Source organism: Diuraphis noxia, unplaced genomic scaffold, assembly GCF_037042655.1.
Source record: "Diuraphis noxia isolate RWA-SAM2 unplaced genomic scaffold, SU_Dnox_SAM2 contig0005, whole genome shotgun sequence".
Classification (NCBI taxonomy): domain Eukaryota; kingdom Metazoa; phylum Arthropoda; class Insecta; order Hemiptera; family Aphididae; genus Diuraphis; species Diuraphis noxia.
This window is the reverse complement of record NW_028301715.1, coordinates 10,142,577-10,162,459: the sequence shown is the minus strand read 5'-3', so window position 1 is coordinate 10,162,459 and position 19,883 is coordinate 10,142,577. Positions and strand designations below refer to the sequence as shown.

Here is a 19,883-nt window from a genome sequence, read left to right as displayed (position 1 = left end):
ATCAGCGCAACTATATAAAAGGAAAAAATAGGGGTGAGTGTGCTCGGTATAATATACCATATTATGAACCACCGTGTTATAAAATATATAATATACGAATGTATTATAGACGGTAATTGGGATATTGAAACGAAAAAATTATTATCTCAAGGTCGTATTTCAAACGGTGATATTCGTAGGTAATTCCATGTCGTAGACGTACATATATATTATAATACAACTATAACGTCAAAAAGGACGGCTACGAATCGACAAGTAATATAATAAAGAACTTATGCTATATAGTATATTACATTTTACACCAGTTATATTATATATTTACATATTATGATGCCGGTTACCGGTTTGGTTTTTGGCAACGTCAAGAAATTCGCCACAAGCACACACAGTACGCGCGCGAAAAAGGCATATCTACCACTATATAGGTACCTACCTATGCATAATATATATAATATGGTAAGACACGACACACGCACAACGGGCGCCGTGACCTTGGACGACGGCCGCTCGACCCACGTGAACCGCAGCGGGCTCATCACCGCATCATTATCGTCATCATCATCGTAGTCGCCGTCGTCGTCATCCGCCCGTACGCGACTGTGCACGGTTCAGTCTTCAGTAGACGTCCGCACATTCGAACCGCAACATGACGCGAATCCCGATCGTGATCCTACTGCTGGCCGCCGCGGCGGTCCGGGCCCAGCAACAGCAGAGGCCTTTCCTCACGGAAATATTCCCCGAACAGTTCGAACAGCAGCAGCTGCAGTTCCAGCTGAACCAGGTGCAGGTGGAGTTGCAGCAGGTCCAGCAGGCGCTCGAGGCCAGGCCGCAGGACCCGGGACTCCGGGATTCGTTGCTCCAGCAACAGCAACAGTTCGTGCTGATGTTTCAGGACATCCAGCGGCAGCAGCTGGCCCTTCAGCAGAGGATACAGGACAGGCTCAGCGGTGCGCAAACCATACCGCAGGCTCAGCCCGTAGTAGAGCCGGTTCTGCAGTTGCAACAGCAACCGCAGCCTGCACCGCAAGTGGAGAAACCAATCAGGAAATCGCCGAACGCCGAGGGATCGTGCAAGACGGCCAGCGGTGAGTCGGGAACGTGCCGGCCGCTTGTCAGTTGTTTGTCGTTTTACGCCGAACTTCCCGAACTCAAAAAACAACCGTGCAAGTTGGCAGTCAACGAATTCGGGGTCTGTTGTCCCCCGAAAAACCGTAATCCTGCAGGTAATATGTTAGGAATTAGATTAAAATTATTATACTATGATAATATAATATTTTAATAGTATATAATATACGACATTAATACTTTATAACTTTAACAGCCATAATACTATATGACGACATGTTGCACTCACATTGTTTCGGACTAAAATTATTGTTAAATATGCTGCATTTCGGACATCCGCGATTCTTGCGTTTTAAGTTTTCGACATCTCTAGTTTGATGAATAACACTCGTTTTGTTTCCAAATGTCTAAATAGTCTATATAAGTTAGGAATTCTTTGATTTTTTTTCTCGTAAGAACACTGAAAACACGTTTAATGAAACCCTTGAGCATGATATATAATAATAGTTGGAAATCAAGAATATAATTTTAAATTTATATTAAAATTATTATTTAGTAAATACCTGTAGTTAGTATTTATTAGTTATTACTTATTAGGTATTACAAGGTTATTTTTCTGTGGAATCTATCATAAATTGTTATTAAATATGAATAATAATTAGGTAATAATAATTATTGTAGTTTTAAATTTGTATTTCTTAAAAAAATAACACCAATCATATATTTGTAAATTGTAAAATTGTAGTCTGATATGAATAATAACAACATAATATATGTTAATCTTATTGAGTTTGTAGACTATTCATATGGTATCATAATTAAAATTGTTAAATCTTCATCTCTTCACTATATTAAATAGAAGTTATAGGGATTGAAAGCGGTGATTTTTCGTTTATGACTAACACACTCACAATATATGAATTAAAATATGTTATATTCCCAGTTGATTATGCAAATTAATCGATACAAATTCTGAAACCAGATTTAAATAAATCCTTAAATTTACTTGAAATAACCTTTACCAATTTTTTGAATTTTTGATAAAACATTTAATATGTTTTTTTTACTTCTCTTTTTAGTATAAATATTTTAGGACTAAAGGGAATAAAGTCCATGAATTCCGGAAAGACAATTTATAAAATAAACTTGACGTGAAGTTTAAATCTATTTTAAAATTGTTTTCACTGTATTTGATCAATCGATAGGTACGCTGGAAAGAAATGAAACACACAAAAATGTCTATCTTACATACAATTACCGAATTTCAATATATTTTTAAGATTATATTATAGTTTTTGTAGGTACTTCATATTTTAATAGCATTAACTCAATAGTATTTTAATTAATATTGAAAAAAATTAATTCAAATTATTCAACTTTCAGTTAAACATTAAACACTGAATAATATCTAATAATAATATCTAAATTACCAATATTATTAATTTAAATGACTCCACCTACTTACCAACCTACGTCAGTTATTATACATATTTTTTTTCATAATTTTATCATTCAAACAACAAAAACAAATTATAAAATTAACCATTTTAATAGTAATAAATGATAATAGTCACTTTTTAAAGAATATAAAAAATTTTTTAAAGTTGTATAATATAGTAAAATAGAGAAATAAGTATTTTGTTATCATAATATTTATTATGTATAGAAAATAAATAAATAGTTTGCAGCGCCTTATTTAAAGAGATTATGAGTAGGTATTTGTTGTACACACATTGTTGTCAAATTTTTGAGTTTAAATAACAACATTTATATTATACACCTATTTATAGATAACATTTAAAGTTTCACAAAATGGTCTATATTTAATATTTATACAATATTGTTAATTTATTATTTGTTTTCATTTATCTAATTTAAAATTAAAACTAAATGGAATAATTTTGACAAGATATTGTAAAACCCCTAAATATGCATAATCATCGTAGATCGTGATTATTATGTTCTGTGAGATTTCATTAACAATGGCAAGGTTTGTGTCGGAAATGACGAATATGCAAAATATTTGCTGAGTATCAAGGACCCACGTTATTATTATATGGACTGCTGCAGCAGGCCGACGAGTACGTAATAATTGGTCGTCAGGAACGCAGTTTTCTATAAAGTTTAAAATTACACAGTCATTGAAGTATACCTTATTTAATATAGGAATAGATAGTAAAGTAGCTAGGTGTAAAGCTGTAGGTATTACAGCTAGGTAGGTTGCACATTATAGGCTCCATATATTTACCACCTGTGTTACCCACGCGCACGTAGCCGGATCATCTATAAATAAACACTGCAGACACCTATTTATTTATTTTCCAAGAAAATAATATGCCCGAACGGCGTGTTTACCTATATAATATGTAAAACAGACGCGTTTTTAGAATTATTGCAATAAAACCCGTAGGTATAATTGTATAAATGTGATATTATGTGAAACCCGGACAGAGGAAATAAAAAACTCGTATAGTGGGCACATAAGCGTTCGTTCAGGAGTCATTGATCTACGGATTCACCGATTGGTTTCGCATGCTAATGAGTTCTAGGGCGCGTATATATCACATACACGCATACGTCATAAGATATATAATAATAATGTTATAATGTATATTTACAATGTCATAGCTCCTTTATTGATAAATAATATAACATATATTATACTATTATGTGATTGCGGACAAGACCGGATAAAAAAATGGCAAGGGGTGGGATACGATCTCAAGGATCATAAGGCATATACATTTAAGATCTTAAGGGCCTAATCCCTATTCCCGTTTCATAAACATTATTTTGAAGTGCACATTCAACAGAAATTTCAAAAATGATAAATGTTAGTATATCATGAAAAATTATTAAATATTATAATTATTAACAATATGATAAAGTATAGATACACAAAGTAGTGAATATGAAAGTTGTGAACCAATGTTTATACTTTATTTTGAAAGTCTTGTTAGTTATTTTATTGTTAAATAGTACAAAACTATACATATGATATCTTACGAATGTAACAATTAACCTTTTATCTTAGGTGGGTGGAGAACGGCAAAAGCTCACTAAGAGATTTGTATTTTTGGGCCGAATTCAATATGACGGGGTTAAAATCTGGGTTTGATCGCGTATTGCAAGTCTCCACTCTCCACAGCCGCAATCAGTTTATCTTATAATATTAATCTGACAAGGATATCGTATTATTGTAATGCAATATAACGATTAAAAATGTTTTTGAAACTTTTTCTCGGAATCCGTGGTGTCGTAAATACAGCCAACAGTCAACAGACGACGTCGGCTGCAACAACGGTTACAGGAGTGATCAGGGCACCGCCACCGCCGCCCGTCGACATACCGTCATTTACGCCGGAACAGTTGAACGTTGCCGCGGCAAACGCTCTGCAGCGCCTCAACGAGCGACGGGTGCTCGTCACATCGCTGTTTACGAAACGGATACTGGTGCCCACGGGCAGCGCCGCGGCTTGGCACCAGGAGCTCTTCCCGACCACCAACGAGACCCTCACCCAAGGAGAACAAGCCCAGAAATCCGTGGACGCAAGTGTGGGGCTCGTAAACGAGTGAGCATAATATTATACTATAGTTTATAGTCTTATAGATTCTGATTTGCTCCTAATACATAATTTCAAAACAAATTATGCTTTTTTGTTCTAACAAAAACCTTATAAATCTAACCTATAATTAGAAAAAGCTACATTTCTCATTAATTTTACTTATAGAAATATTAAATTATCGAAAACACATGCACAACATTTTTTAAATTTATAGTTAATAGTGGCATTGTTGATTGGTGGTCGTTGGGGTTGGGAGGACGGCGGAATCTATAATATTGCACAATAAATTATACGTCATATAACATGATAATATCATATTATATTATTGATACGATGGGATGATTGTGATTACAGTGTAGGTCTTGTGCTGCATATTTTAATTTTTTTTTACTTAACTCATTGTTTGACTTAGCCCTTAGGTTACCTGATCTATAGGTAATTAATTACCGTATGTAGGCAAGAGTTTCAACCTATATGATTGTGAATTGCGATGCATTCTATATTTCTGCATGACTGTTTGGGTATATGTGTCAAAGAATTATTATGGAGACGAATTTAAAAATTATAATGAATTATGTGAACAAAATAATCGTTAAATGAAGTCTGAAGACGTGTGTATTGTAGTGACGCCTACTTAACCCTGGCTATAGGTGACGCACGGCTATTACATTTTAATAATTATATAATAAGTACCTTTCGCAATAATGAGCTATTATATAATTACACGAACACATGAAGGATTTTTGGCATTTAATATACTTTTTTAATGTACTTTTTAGGTGATATAAAAATATAATTGAGAAATAAGTAAAATTACATTTATTTTTATTTGACGAATTGACACGTTTATAAACGTACCTATATTTAGATAATGTATAGGCTAATTTCAGCTATGAATTATAATATGATTCATAGTTTTAATATTTGTCTACTAATTATCAATAGCCCTATAGGATATAATTTATTAAAATTGCTTATAGTTTATACATATACCTGCTTTTATTATTATATAGTTTCAACTTAACACGTGATCAAGGTACGTTTGCTTTACCAAGCTTCAGCATTCTGGACACAGTGCTTGGCGACACTTGTCCCAGGACATCATTTTGTCAACCTCATAAATATAGATCAACCGATGGGTCTTGCAATAACATCAAACACGAGCTATGGGGGCGAGCTAGTACGGCTTTACAGAGAATTCTTCCTCCGAAGTATGGAGATGGTAAGTACCAACCCAATTTTAAATAAAACATTATACGTATTATGATCAATAGGAAAATATCTGTTTTTCTATCATATATAGGTACTGGTATTGTACATTGTACCTTCGTTATAATAATTTACTAATTTATTTTTAAAAATAATTTAGTGAGTAATTTTATCACAACATTAATTATTGTTATATAATTATATTATATGGTAAAATTATTAATAAATTGTAATAAAATATATATGATATAAAACCAGCGGCGGTTTTTAGGGGGGGGGGCGAAGGGGGCGCTCGCCCCCTTGGATTTTTTTGTGTCAACTGTTATGTTCTGTAAGTTATATATGCATATATATAAGTTATATATGCAACTATTATGGAGGGTGGGGGGCACAAAAATTGAAAATAGCCCCCCCTTGATGTTTTATCAAAACCGCCACTGTATAAAACTGATCATTTTAATAAATCGCCACAATTGAATGGACCATAATTATGCTTGGGAGTTAGGGGCAATGGTGGATTTAACGATTGTTTAGTTTTAAAATGCTGACAAGCAGTGCCGCAACTAGGGATAAAAGGGCCCAGGTGCGAATCAAATTTTGGGGCCCCCTAATTCAAACTTTTGTCTTACAAAATTGAATAGCAGTAACAGCACCAAAAGCGCAATTAAGGGTACGTTTAAACCCCCTGGTAACAAAAAAACCTCAAAAAAAATAAAGACACTTCGTCTCCCATCTTAGGGGGCAAACATTTTTATTTTGGCTTTCCTGATAATGCCTATCCATAGTGCATACCAACTACCAAGTACAAATTTTAAAAAGCAAAACAATTTTTATCACTTGATTTTAAATAATTTTGCTTACAAAAACAGATCAAATAATTTATGTGTTTTCATCTCGATCGATATGTTTTAATTTTTAAGTACAAATAAAACATTGCATTATGTACCTTAATACAGTTTATTAAAATAGCATTCCTATTATAGTATTATACTACAAATTTGAATGAATAAAATGTAAATTATATTATTCATTAACTGCAATAGGAAATAGAAATAGGTACAAATATATTATAATATATTATAATATAAATTAATTAAATTAAATATAAAAAAAGCTGGTAAGTCGTGGATGTCGCTTTGCTGTACAGTAGGTTACGAGTGGGTTACTGTAATGAATGGAATTAAATTTGAATCTAATGATATTATATCATTGTATACGAAAAACGATTCTGAGCGAAGACGGTTTATCTGTCTAGGATATATGTATTATAGATTATTAAAAATTTTCAAATCTTAGATTTAAAAAGAAAATTGTCAGTGACAAGGTCCCATATATCCCAATATATGTATACTGCGGCATGCCTAAATCATAAAGTTGACTTTTTTTTTTAATTTTCTCCACAAAATAATGAACAAATTTTATATTGCATGCTGTAATATAATTTAGTATTTGTTAGGTTAAGATAATAAAAACATCAATTTCGTATGTAAATATGTATGATACTGATACATTTTGTACGAAACCTCTTTATAATGAATTGATCGACTTAATTTGAACTCTCAAATCGGATAATCATCTGCTTAGGAGTTAGGGGTTCATTATATTAGCTCAATATTCATCCATAAAATGTTTAGTGGAATTTATAATACAAGTTTGCAACCCAAAACAAGTATAATAACATTAATAACTAATAATTATAACAATATAATATACTTATCTTAAATCGTTTATTTAAATACTACAACAGTGTGCAACTGCAGCATATAGAAAATATACCTGTTATAAATGGTTGCGGATTAGCTACTTTAAAATAAATTGTACCTATAATCCAAAATCATAATTATTGTCTATACAGGCCATGAGAATAGATGAATATAATATATTATTATTATTATATTTTATGTTTATCTAATTATATTATAACATTATACAAATATACAATGCTATAATTTGTATTAAAAATAAATACCAGCTTTCTAAATATGTGACTGTTTTATATACTCTAGGAGTGAACTCACCGAGGTCGAGAGCAGTAAACGGGTCACCGTTGCCAAGCGCGAGACAAGTAAGCGTCACATTCACACAAGACGTAGATTCGCCATCAGAAAATTATACGATGCTGTTGATGCAATGGGGACAATTCTTAGACCACGACACGACGCATACACCCATAAGCAGAGGTCAAATGGGTAGTGGGATATCGTGTTGCAGGAACGGACGAGAAATCGAAAATTCTCTACGCCACCCGGATTGTTTCCAAATAGAAATCCCCCGTAATGATCATATGTTCGCTCCTTTCGGTGAGAGGTGCATGGAGTTTGTCAGATCACTGCCGGCGCCACGTCCTGAATGCAATTTTGGTCCTAGGGAACAGGTAAAAAACTGAATAGAGAAATACATAATATTATTGAAGGTAAAATAATAATAATGCTTTTAAATTTTAATGCTTATATAATATAAAGTATGTTAATATGATACCTTACAAGATATTATAAATATATTCAAAACATGGACGATGTGTGTTATAATTTTATCGTTAGATGAACCAAATCACCGCTTACCTCGATGGGTCCAATATTTACGGGTCTTCGCTGGCCACTCAGCAAAGCCTCAGAACGTTCCGAGGCGGTACGCTGCAGTCGCAAAATATCAGAGGAAGGCAGCTTTTGCCAGGAAATCCTTCCGAGTGTTCCGACGATACGGGTAGATCTGCTTGTTTTAAAGCGGGTAGGTAGACACTAGGTCTTAATTAATTAGTTTTATTTCATAAAACTATGTGTAACTTCTTGCACAGGCGATGGACGAGTAAACGAGCAAATAGATTTAGCTCTATTGCACACCATCTGGCTACGCGAACATAATCGTATCGCTTTCGAATTGTCGCGACTGAACCCTCGTTGGAGCGATGAAGCAATATTTCAAGAAACTCGGAGAATAGTAATTGCTCAGTTGCAACACATAACCTATAATGAATTTTTGCCAATAATTTTAGGTAAGATTACCTTCTCACCTATATGGAAACACAACAAAATGTAATACGCAGTTCTACCAATAACCATTTCCTTGATACAGGTAGAAGTTACATGACCAAGTTTGGACTATCTCCAGCAGAAAGTGGATGGACTAGGAATTACGATCCAGAGTTAAACGCTGGAATAACCAATGCCTTTGCGGCTGCTGCGTACCGATTCGGCCACACTCTTATTCAGGGAAACATCCAGTAACTAAATTTCTAGACAGAATGTAATTTTATTTGAGTGTAGTTAATTTAAAAATGTATAATTATTTTAGTGGTTATGGAAAATTTGGTAACATCAGAGAAAATCTTGTACTCAGTAAACAACACTTTGCGCCATTTAATTTGTACAAAGAAGGTGCTTTCGATGACTTTATCAGAGGAATATCTTTCCAAAGTTCTCAAAACTTTGATAGATTCTTTACTAAAGAAGTAATTTGAAATAATTTCTAAGTATACTTTTTAATCCTATTTCCTGTATTTTAATTTAAAATTTTACTTTTAGATCACTGATCATTTATTCCAAGGTAATCTGAATTTTGGACTTGATCTAGTAGCATTAAATGTGCAAAGAGGGCGTGATCACGGTTTACCACCGTACAATGAATGGCGACAAGTATGTGGATATGAAAAGGCAAGAAGCTGGAACGATTTAGAAGAATATATGGACCCACAAGTAAATTAATATACTATTATACTAATATTGAAGGTTATTAATTTATATTAATATGAATTTACAAAAGTATGGTTATGGCTTAAAAGTTAGGTGAATAGTGTTCATAAAATATTAAGTGTAAATTACAAAAACCTAATATATTTGTACTAAGTATGAAAAAAAATATAAGTACCAACATAAACTTTTTAAATTCGTTAAAAATGCCAAATCTATATTTTTTCTCCAAATTATGCAATAAAATTAATATTACTGTTACACAGTATATATTTTAATGAACAAACGCCTAAAATATGGAAAGTAAAATGTACTGACAATGTATTTAATTTGAATGAAGTTTATATCTCCTGCCTTATTATAATTTAGAATTAAATTTATAGTCCTCTTAACATCAATAAATTCAGTAGCCTGGTAATAATTTATTAAATTTTCATAAAATATTACCATCTAAGTAAACAAAATTTTCTTTATTTCAGACCATTACTAGACTTGCAAGGTTGTATGGTTCAGTAGATGAAATAGACTTATATATTGGAGGAGTTTCAGAAAAGCCAATGAAAGATGCTTTGGTAGGCCCAACTTTTGTTTGCATCATTGGAGATCAATTTTCAAGGCTTAGACGCGGTGATAGATTTTTCTATGAAGAAGGCGGTCATCCATCTTCTTTTGATCAAGGTACCTAACTAAATTTAACAATCATATTAAATTCATTTATTTGTATAGCTAATACAATTATTATTTTAGTTCAACTACAAGAACTCAGAAAAAGTAGCTTAGCAAGATTATTATGTGATAACTCTGATGATATGGCCTTAATTCAACCATTGGCTTTTTCAAAACCATCGTTTTTGTACGAATTTTTTAATTTAAAACAGACAATATATATCGACCAATATAACTAATACTTATTATGGTTTACAGGAATCAAAGGGTAGCGTGTGCAAGTTCTTCCATACCAAAAATGGATTTAAGAGCATGGGCTGGAGAAAGAACAGCAGTACCATAATCTTGAGATTGTAGTAACTTTTACATCAATCAGATATGATTACAACTACAATTGTTATGAAAAAATAAGATCAAAGAACAACATATGAACAAAAACAAACAGTATTCATTTGTCAAAAATTGCATATTAATCACTGTAGATTATAAAAATTGTAAATACATTTATGCAAAACATTCAAATTATATTAATTTACAAATTATTATAAATATTTCAATATTCAAACTATAAATTCCTCATTGATTTTCATCTTCATCAATTTGCTTTGAAAATGATTTCTTTTGAACTGGTCTACATTCTGGATATTTATCAGTCAAAAAACTCCTTATTTCACCATACTCAGCCAATAAGTTATATTTTGCCTATTAATAAAAGAATTGATAAAAAAAAGTTTAATGATTTTGCTAATCTATTATAAATAACAAATAAATAATATGAATTATTGTATTTTCAACTGTACCTTGTCCATGTTTCTAACAATTTCAATCTTTTTCTCTTTAATATACCAATGAGTCTTTTTGGTATAAAATGGTAAAAATTTCTTCTTCCGCAACCTTACTTTATTATCCATAACATACTGCAAAAAATCAGGAGCTTCTTTAGGATCTGTTTTAACAGGTCCTTTTGGTGATGCTACAATGACTGGCAAGTAATCATTTTCCTTTCTAAATTCTACTAGGTGATAATTTGTTTCATCTGCCAATTGTTGATGAGTTTTCTGTGAACAATGATCTTCTTTTAAATTAAGTTTAAATTGAATTTATCTCATTAAACAAAATATTATGCTAATAAAATATAAACCCAGGGTTTGAATTAATATGTATTGAAAAAGCCAAAATATGTTGATATGTATGATTATAATATATAAATACATAAACAATTTTAAACAATATAGCGCTGTATACATTTTAAAATTGCAAAGTATATAAGTATGTAAATAATATTATATACCAAATACTGACAACTAATTAAAAAAATATAATATTTTTTAACATTAGGAAAGTTGTATTCTAATAAATAAAATATACTAAAATATAGTATAACTACCTGTTTTAATAAGCCCAAAAAGAATGCTTTAACTATATTTTGTAAATTGGTAGATCCTTCTACTTTAGCATACAAGTCCTTAATACCTATCATTTCACAAATTGTTTTTATAGCACGATGGCAAATTAATCCATGACCTTCAGGTCTTTTCTCCACAAATATTCTAGTGTTACAGAACTGTGTAAAGAAATCATGATACACAGTATGATTGTTATACCGTTCAATATACATTAACTTTTGTCCTGCTCTATTTTTAGCTCGTCTTAATGCAGCTCTTGAATCGGCTGCTTTGCCTAAAGCAAAACCAGCTAAGCCATTTTTATTACCAGTTACAGTAACAACACTTATTCTTCTATAACGGCCAGCATTAGCTTTCATACAAAATACAGTTTTAAATTCCAACACTTTAGTATCAAAGCCATCAAAGTTATCTGTTAACAATTAATAATTTTTTAAAAAAAAAATGTAATATATTATACATATTAGGGAAAATAATATATGTCTGATAATTTTAATAGTACTAACATTCATTTATAGGATCTGGTGGTCCTATACTACGTCCTGGCATTTTGGAGCCGGACCATCCACGTTCAGTTGGCGAGAGTCTTAACATTTTAAATGAACCCATTGCATCTCTAAGCTTAACAAGACGAGCTTGTCTTTCAGGATCTGGTGGTAACTGAGTCCTTTTTATTAGATCTCGCCCTTTAATTATCGGAGCGTTGAGTCCAGGCCATATCATATTGTCAACACCTATAATTAAAAAAATTAATATTTTTTATTAAATATAAATAAATATGTGATAGTAGCATTACATACTTGATTATAAATTTTATATTTATTTTTATTTTTAATAATTCTTTAAGAAGATAATGGGCCCCACTGAACATGTCTATGTGAAGGCCCAATTACATAAGATCAATATCTATAATGATATATTCTAAATTTGTGATCAAATATCCTGTGCCTAATATAAGAGTACCTCTAGAAAAAACAACTGTCTAGCTTGCCTTATTTTAAATTTACACAGCAAAATGATTATTTAGACGCTTACAATGAAAACTGGTTTACCAAATGGAGTAGTCTATCGAAAAATTGGTTACTGCCCTAGATTACTCCTATATGAGATAGAGTATTTAATATGGCTACTGACTGGGTATCTTTACCCTAAACATAGTTTATAAGATAAACACATAAAAGACTAAACTCTATTTATTAGTTATCATTTTTTTCAAATTAAAGAAAATATTAATAATATAAATCTTATTAAATAAATAAAAAATCGCAAATGAAATGCAACAAATACTTGCCTACACCAATCACTTGTCCTCTATTAAGATTTTTTGCTCTTTTTTTACCAGCACCTTTGCCACGACCACGTTTTTTACCAGCATTACTTACACTTGTGACACTTTTCCAAATGTGTTCAGCCGTATCTAAAAATTAAATATATTTACACATTAGTAACAAATCAAAGACAATGAGTTAAGTAGTTTATTATTTAAACAGATCCATAAGTATAGTATTGAAATAATAACTATAAATTTTAAAGAAAAAATTATCAATGATACTTACGTTTTTTAAAAAAACTTTCATGACGCACTTGCTGAACGCATACAGATTGAAACTGTACTACTTTAGTCTGAGGCGTAATTAAGCTTCTATAGCATCTAGTACAATCTGGCAAAATATCAGGGCCTATAATTTAATAAAAGTACAAAACAAAAATATGATATATATTTTACCGAATATCAAGATAATATCTAATAAATCATAAATTTAAATTACAATTTACTTACGTTTGATAGAAACCACACTTTGAGCAATATTAATACTCTTAGGAGAAAGAAGACGTTTCAGCATAGACGACATCATCTTATTTAAATATATAATATTACCATAGTTTTTTAATTTGAAAATTAATAAAAATCTATCTCTTAGAAATAAAAATAAGAAATGATTAACAGAAAATCGTTCACAAGTAACAACCTGCCACCCGGTCACCGGGGTTCAATAAATTACTTCAATATTTCGATCTTTATTCTTTAATAATATTCTAAATTCTTCAGTCACATTATCACACAATAGATTAAATGATAACAGATGACCACTTATCAGTAGTGTTGATTATTTACTATACCAAGGTTGTAGTAGTTGTAGACTTCGAGGCTCGAAGTTCGAGCGCGGGTACAGCATAGACGTCCTATTATAATAGGTCTATGGGGTACAGGGAGCGTATTGAAACTACAATTTATTAAACATTAAAGATAAGATATATTTAATTGTAGATAGATTTTAATAAAATTAATTGTTACTTTAATTATTGAAAAGTAAAAAATTAAATCTACTTTTTAATAATAATAAAAAGTAGTTTGTTTCTTAATTTTCGAACAATAGGTATTTAAATTAAATAATTAAATATAATAATGAACAAAGACTTATTTAATAAGTAGATATAAACACAGATATTACTTATTTCGGCTTCGATTGTATCCCTGAAATGAGTGCACTGCGACGCCGACAAGTAAACGTTTCTGATAAGTATATTGATATCAAGTCAGAAATATTGCAATATATAAAAAACAAATTGTATGAAATGCAATTATGGTCTTTATTTATATATGCTTTGCAAATTGAAATATATATTAACAGTATATAAGCTATTATATTATACAGTGAAATGTGAATACAATATAACAAATAATAATGTATTTATGTACCTATAGACCTATAGTACCTACTCTAAAAGTCTCAAGAGCCCACGATTAATATTTTTAAATTCAAACAAAATAACTAGGTATTAAATCTTATATGTTATATCTTAATATAAGCTTTGTGTTATTTAGTTTAATTTGAACTTTAAATTTTTGTAAAAAATATCTGACTTTATACTCTGTTATTTATTTGGTTAAAATAAGAAATTTTTATTAGGACCTTGTTTAAAACTGTCAATTCATATATCTAAAAATTGAATAATTTATAATTTTAGATTCTGAGCGGAGCAATGAATGTATTGATTTTACCATGATGTGTGTTTTTTTTTTGTCTGACATCACGTTTTGGGGCAGTAAAAATGCTTCGATTTTTTACTTCAGTACCTCGTTCGATCAGAAAGTGAATCTAGTTGGTACTTCGGGGGATCAAAAGTAAAAAATTCTTAATACTTTTCTAAATAATCGAGAAAAACAAACTAAAAATTAGGGGAAAAACGGTAAATTTTACGCACACTCATTTTTCGACAAAATCGATTTTGGTTTTTGATGTAACTTTAAAACATAGATACATAGATACATGACATTTTCACCGAATGTTTATATAAGTATATTCTATCCACTATGCAATTTTCAAAAATTTTCGACTTAAGTTGAACTATTCATATGAATTTGAAATTTTCGATCATTATTAGTTTTTTTTAAATTAATATCGATAAAAATTTATGAATATATAATGAATTTATAATTTTGAAAATTTAATATAAGGCTCTTAACATATATTGTTATAGAATAGCAGTTGAAAAAATTCATAGTCACAATTTTTTTTATAAGCATTCAAAGTTTGAATTTTGACAAAATACGTAAGAATCACAAAAATTCACAAAATATTTTAAGCTAGAAATTCATAAAAAATTTTCTTTTTAAATCTAAGATTTGAAAATTTAATACAAGATTCCTTAAAAGTTTTTCAATCTTTATCGCAAATAAAAAGTCCACCAGAAATTAAAATTAAAGTTTTATGAGTATTTGAAATTTAAATTTTTACAACATTGGATTTTCACTTTTAGCGATTTCTTTATTTTGGTGTAATTCTAAAACAAATGACCGCAGATACTTGAAATTTTGACTGAATGTTTATATAGGCATTTTCTATATTTGATAAAATTTTCAAAATATTTAGATTTGTTTTGAGCTGATTTGACATTTTAATTTTTCAACTTTTTTAGTTTTTTTTTCTATAAATATCGATAAAAATGTATGTGTTCGGTAGAAAAGCTTGAAAATTTAATACAAGGCTTTTAACATATTTTTAGAATAGCAGTTGCAAAATAAAAGAAATACACTGTAGCTGAATCATTCGCAATAATCAAAGCCCTCGATTTAATAACCGTTCACCAGCTCCAAGACACCATCATATTCACTGACTCCCTCAGCGCCATCAACAATATTAACAATACCAATAACCCAACAGACATCGGTCTTCATATTCAAAACAAAATATATACTCTACAGAAAAACAATAACTTCAAAATCAAACTTTGCTGGATCCCCGGTCACTCCAACATCATTGAAAACGAGCGCGCCGACCTTGCCGCTAAAATTGCAATAACCTCTACACTATCGTCTCCCACCAATATCATCGCATACAGGGACATACAAGCACTGATAACTAACAAATGTCATCTAAGATGGCACCAGCAATGGTTATCTTACTCCACCAAACTTAATCAAATAAAACACAACACAGACAATTGGACATTTCCCATCGAAACACCCAGAAAATTCGAAGTTATCATAACGAGACTGAGAATCGGCCACTCTCAAATTTCGCACAGTTTTTTAATGGCTAAAGAAGATCCTCCAACATGCGCAACATGCGGCGTCCAAATTACCATTAAACACTTACTCACCGAATGCCGCACATACCACAACATCCGATCAAGCCTCAACCTTTCCGAATCACTCTCCGAAATACTTCAAAATCATCCCAAGGCCATAACAGACATCATCCAATTCATCACAACAGCAAATCTTCAATCCAAAATCTAGAATTAAGTTCTCTCGTGTACGTTTCTTACTGTAAATATTTAATTTAAGCTATTCATATTTTGTAAGCCCAATGGCCTATGCTGCCGAGGGCTCTTTCCTAATAAAAAAAAAAAAAAAAAAAAAAAAGAAATACATAGTCACAATTTTTTTTTATAAGCATTTAAAGTTTGAGTTTTGACAACATATTATGTAAAAATCACGAAAATTCACTAATTATTTTAAACTAGAAATTCATAAAAAATTTTCCTTTTATATCTAAGATTTGAAAATTTTATATAAGGCTCCTAACATATTTTTACAATAGCAGGTGAAAAATAAAAATAAATATATTAGCACAATTTTGTTTTACAAGCATTCAAAGTTTGAATTTTGACAACATGTGTAAAAATCACGAAAATTCGCAAATTATTTTAAACTAGAAATTCATAAAAAATTTTCTTTTTAAATCTTAGATTTGAAAATGTTTAATAATCTATAATATATTCTAAACAGATAAACCGTCTTCGATCAGAATCGTTTTTCGTATACAATGATATAATATCATTGGCTTCAAATTTAATTCCATCCATTACGACTTACCCGCCTTTTTTATGTACAAAATTATTTAAACATTTTTGGGATTATGATAAATTTCGTCAAAATTTGAACTTTATATACATAAAAAAATTGTATCTTTCATATTCATCAACTGTTATATAATAAAAATTTATAAGGAATCTTTTTTTTTAATTTTAAAGCTTTTTGACTCTACGAATGAAATTTTTATTGATATTTATATGGAATAAAAGACTAAAATAAATTTAAATTTTAAATTCTGAGTAGGTTATCATGTAGGGAGGGTAAAATAATGAAATAAATTTCAAGTACCTACAGTTAATGGTAATTTTTAAATAATTACAAGATAAGAAAATCGTTTTATGAGAATTTTTCAATTTACGGGTTTAGAAATTTTAAGTTCGAAATGTTCTTATGCCTATAAATTTCTCTAAAGTGGATTGGCGTGGCGCGTTGGTTGCTTCTAATCGTGGAATGCGACTGAGGCAGGCCCGTTTCACGTGGACGCGTATCATACGTCAAACTAATGTAAGTGAAAACGCGCGCGTACCATGTGAAACAGTGAAACGGGCTACGGGCCTGAGAGCAAGTAATGGGCAATGTCCATAGCTACAACTCTACAAGCTCCCAGATGGGTGACCACCCGGGTTCATATAGTAGTTAAAAACCTTGCCACACACATACACGTGCAGCTTTCTACCTACTGTAATAAGCGTAAAAACAATCTACCATATCAAAACTTACTCCTACCACAGTTCATAACCCCTACAACAGCAAATGAGTAATGACCTTAGTCGCCGTGCTTAAGATCAATATAAAAAAAATTTTCTCAAAAAAATTACAATGTTATGATGCATAGAAACTGCCAATATTCAGTTAAAATTTCATGTAGGTATTTATTTTAGAGGATTTCACACAAAATCGATTGTTTTAATACTTAACTTACGTATAAATCTCACTTTTCCTTAATTTTTTTCTAAATTTATTTTCTTAACACTTGAAAATTATTGATAATTTTTTTACTTTTGTTTCCCACAACAAAAAAAAAAAAATAATAATAAAAAATATTCTGATATTGATTGCTCCTACCAAAATCGTTAGAATGTACAATATTGTTAAATTTTATAGGACACTAGAATGGATTATAATTTATAATATTGTGCATATCAGATTATTCTAAGTCATAAATAAAAATTCAAGCTCCAAAATAAAACAAAAATATACCTTGGTAAAGACTAAATATCGACTTTTCTGATTAATCCCGTCCCATATGTATCATTATATACAGATAGTGCACCAACTGATGTACCAACGCGGTAACAGCTTTGAAATAAAAATACATATTTAAAGGACTGCAATATTTTTTTTGATCGTCTTCATTTTGCTTATTGAAATTTTATGATCGAAAACGCTGACTTCGTCATCTACAATTAATATAATTAATTAAGATAATTGTATAATTATTATATATTTATATATTAGGTACATAAATATATAAAAATAAAATAACCATTATACACAGGGCCGGATTAAGATTTTTTGCGCCCCGGGGCAAACCTACCTAAAATTAAGAACTACTTTTTAATAATACATAAACATAACATTGTTTTACTATAATTTGGCATTTATTATATAATATTAGAAATATATTAAAATTATATGAAAACAATCTTTTTAATATTACTATATACCTAAACAATGTAAATACATTTATTAAAATAACAATTTTGTAAACATGATTTAATATTTATTTAATTATTAATTATTATTATGGCGCGGACTCTGTGACTGTAGTTATTATTTGTAATTCAGATATCGGTAAATTCGTGAAAACGCGTATGTGAGTTTGCGCGCCGTGTACACTGTCGTAATCGCTAATAGTTTTTTCACTCTAAATGGTACCCACAATATTTCAAAACTTTGCGCCTTTAAAATCTTGCGCCCGGAGGCAGATGCCCCCTCTGCCCCCCCCTTTAATCCGGCCCTGATTATACATAAGCCGTCTCGATTTCTTATTGAAATCGAATAAATTACCGTATTTTACTGTATTAAAGAATTCGGTGAACTTATCATATTTTTTACAAAAATTGTTATATGACAATTACTAAAATAGCTTATAGTTTTAAACTATTATAATACACAATGCCATTCAAATTATTATTTTTATTTATTAATACTGGGTGTTGTTTAAAATGGTGTAGTCAGTGGCATCACCACCACCTGGCCGTATAACTCAAAATTTTATTATAATACCTAGGTGTGTAAATAACCATTCCTTCCAATCAGATTGAAGATTTTCTCCGTATATTTATTAGCAAAAAATTAATAGTTATTTTTATGTAAATTATAATTTTACTGGATTTTTAATACTATTTTATAATTTTAAGTTATTTAAAATTGTTTAAAATTTTATAATTCTTAACTTTACAGCGTACCTACTCATTGATCACTCCACCTCCACATGCCCTTTATAATAAGTCTTTATAGATATATTCTGAAAAATCTTTTAGTAAGAGTAACTACCTATACTTTTAAATACTTTAAATGATTTAAAGTATTTGCTGTAGGCTGACTTCTCTTTACGTCTCCATGTTCTGTAAAAATAATAAATAATATATTATATATATTATATGTTTTTCGCACATAATATTATGTTTATTATAAATAACCATTATAAATTGTGTATTTGTGAATAATCCAACAAATATTAAAAAAAAAATTTTTACGATATGGTAAAATGTTAATAGTAGATCGTAATTCGTAGTTGATTAGAAGAACTCGATCAAAATATTAAATTATTAATGACAACTTTTTGTTGTCTATCAAAATCTATCAACAAGTAGAAACACTAGAAACAGTAGAAACATGTTTAGTTTTAGTAATTTACTAATTTAGTTTGATGTGTTTAAACTTTCAACATCAACGGAAAACAATCATTAGTATTTGGACAAAAAGTGTGACCAACCTGGGTTTGTATGCATTTCAG

The 19,883-nt window shown here is 30.2% G+C and overlaps 2 protein-coding genes and 1 long non-coding RNA gene across 3 annotated transcripts; 1 reads left to right on the top strand and 2 right to left on the bottom strand.

Moving 5' to 3' along the window:
• Positions 1 to 557: 557 nt before the first annotated feature.
• On the top strand, positions 558 to 10,717 carry LOC107168645 (immunomodulatory peroxidase-like). The gene is made up of 12 exons (XM_015518131.2): positions 558 to 1,223; positions 4,334 to 4,637; positions 5,645 to 5,853; positions 7,847 to 8,214; positions 8,381 to 8,567; positions 8,635 to 8,832; positions 8,913 to 9,060; positions 9,132 to 9,288; positions 9,362 to 9,532; positions 10,006 to 10,204; positions 10,274 to 10,379; positions 10,451 to 10,717. The coding sequence occupies exons 1-12, from the start codon at positions 647 to 649 to the stop codon at positions 10,533 to 10,535; spliced, it is 2,709 nt and encodes a 902-aa protein (XP_015373617.1). The 5' UTR covers positions 558 to 646; the 3' UTR covers positions 10,536 to 10,717.
• Positions 10,451 to 13,634, bottom strand: mRpS5 (mitochondrial ribosomal protein S5). The gene is made up of 7 exons (XM_015518132.2): positions 13,379 to 13,634; positions 13,155 to 13,277; positions 12,890 to 13,015; positions 12,105 to 12,332; positions 11,580 to 12,010; positions 10,993 to 11,250; positions 10,451 to 10,894 (listed from the first exon to the last, which is right to left on the bottom strand). The coding sequence occupies exons 1-7, from the start codon at positions 13,452 to 13,454 to the stop codon at positions 10,769 to 10,771; spliced, it is 1,368 nt and encodes a 455-aa protein (XP_015373618.1). The 5' UTR covers positions 13,455 to 13,634; the 3' UTR covers positions 10,451 to 10,768.
• A 405-nt stretch (positions 13,635 to 14,039) lies between these two features.
• Positions 14,040 to 19,707, bottom strand: LOC149054873 (uncharacterized). Its single transcript, XR_016191913.1, has 4 exons — positions 19,567 to 19,707; positions 19,333 to 19,491; positions 18,122 to 18,321; positions 14,040 to 14,113 (listed from the first exon to the last, which is right to left on the bottom strand). It is a non-coding gene; the product is annotated as an uncharacterized LOC149054873 (long non-coding RNA).
• Between the last annotated feature and the right edge of the window lie 176 nt (positions 19,708 to 19,883).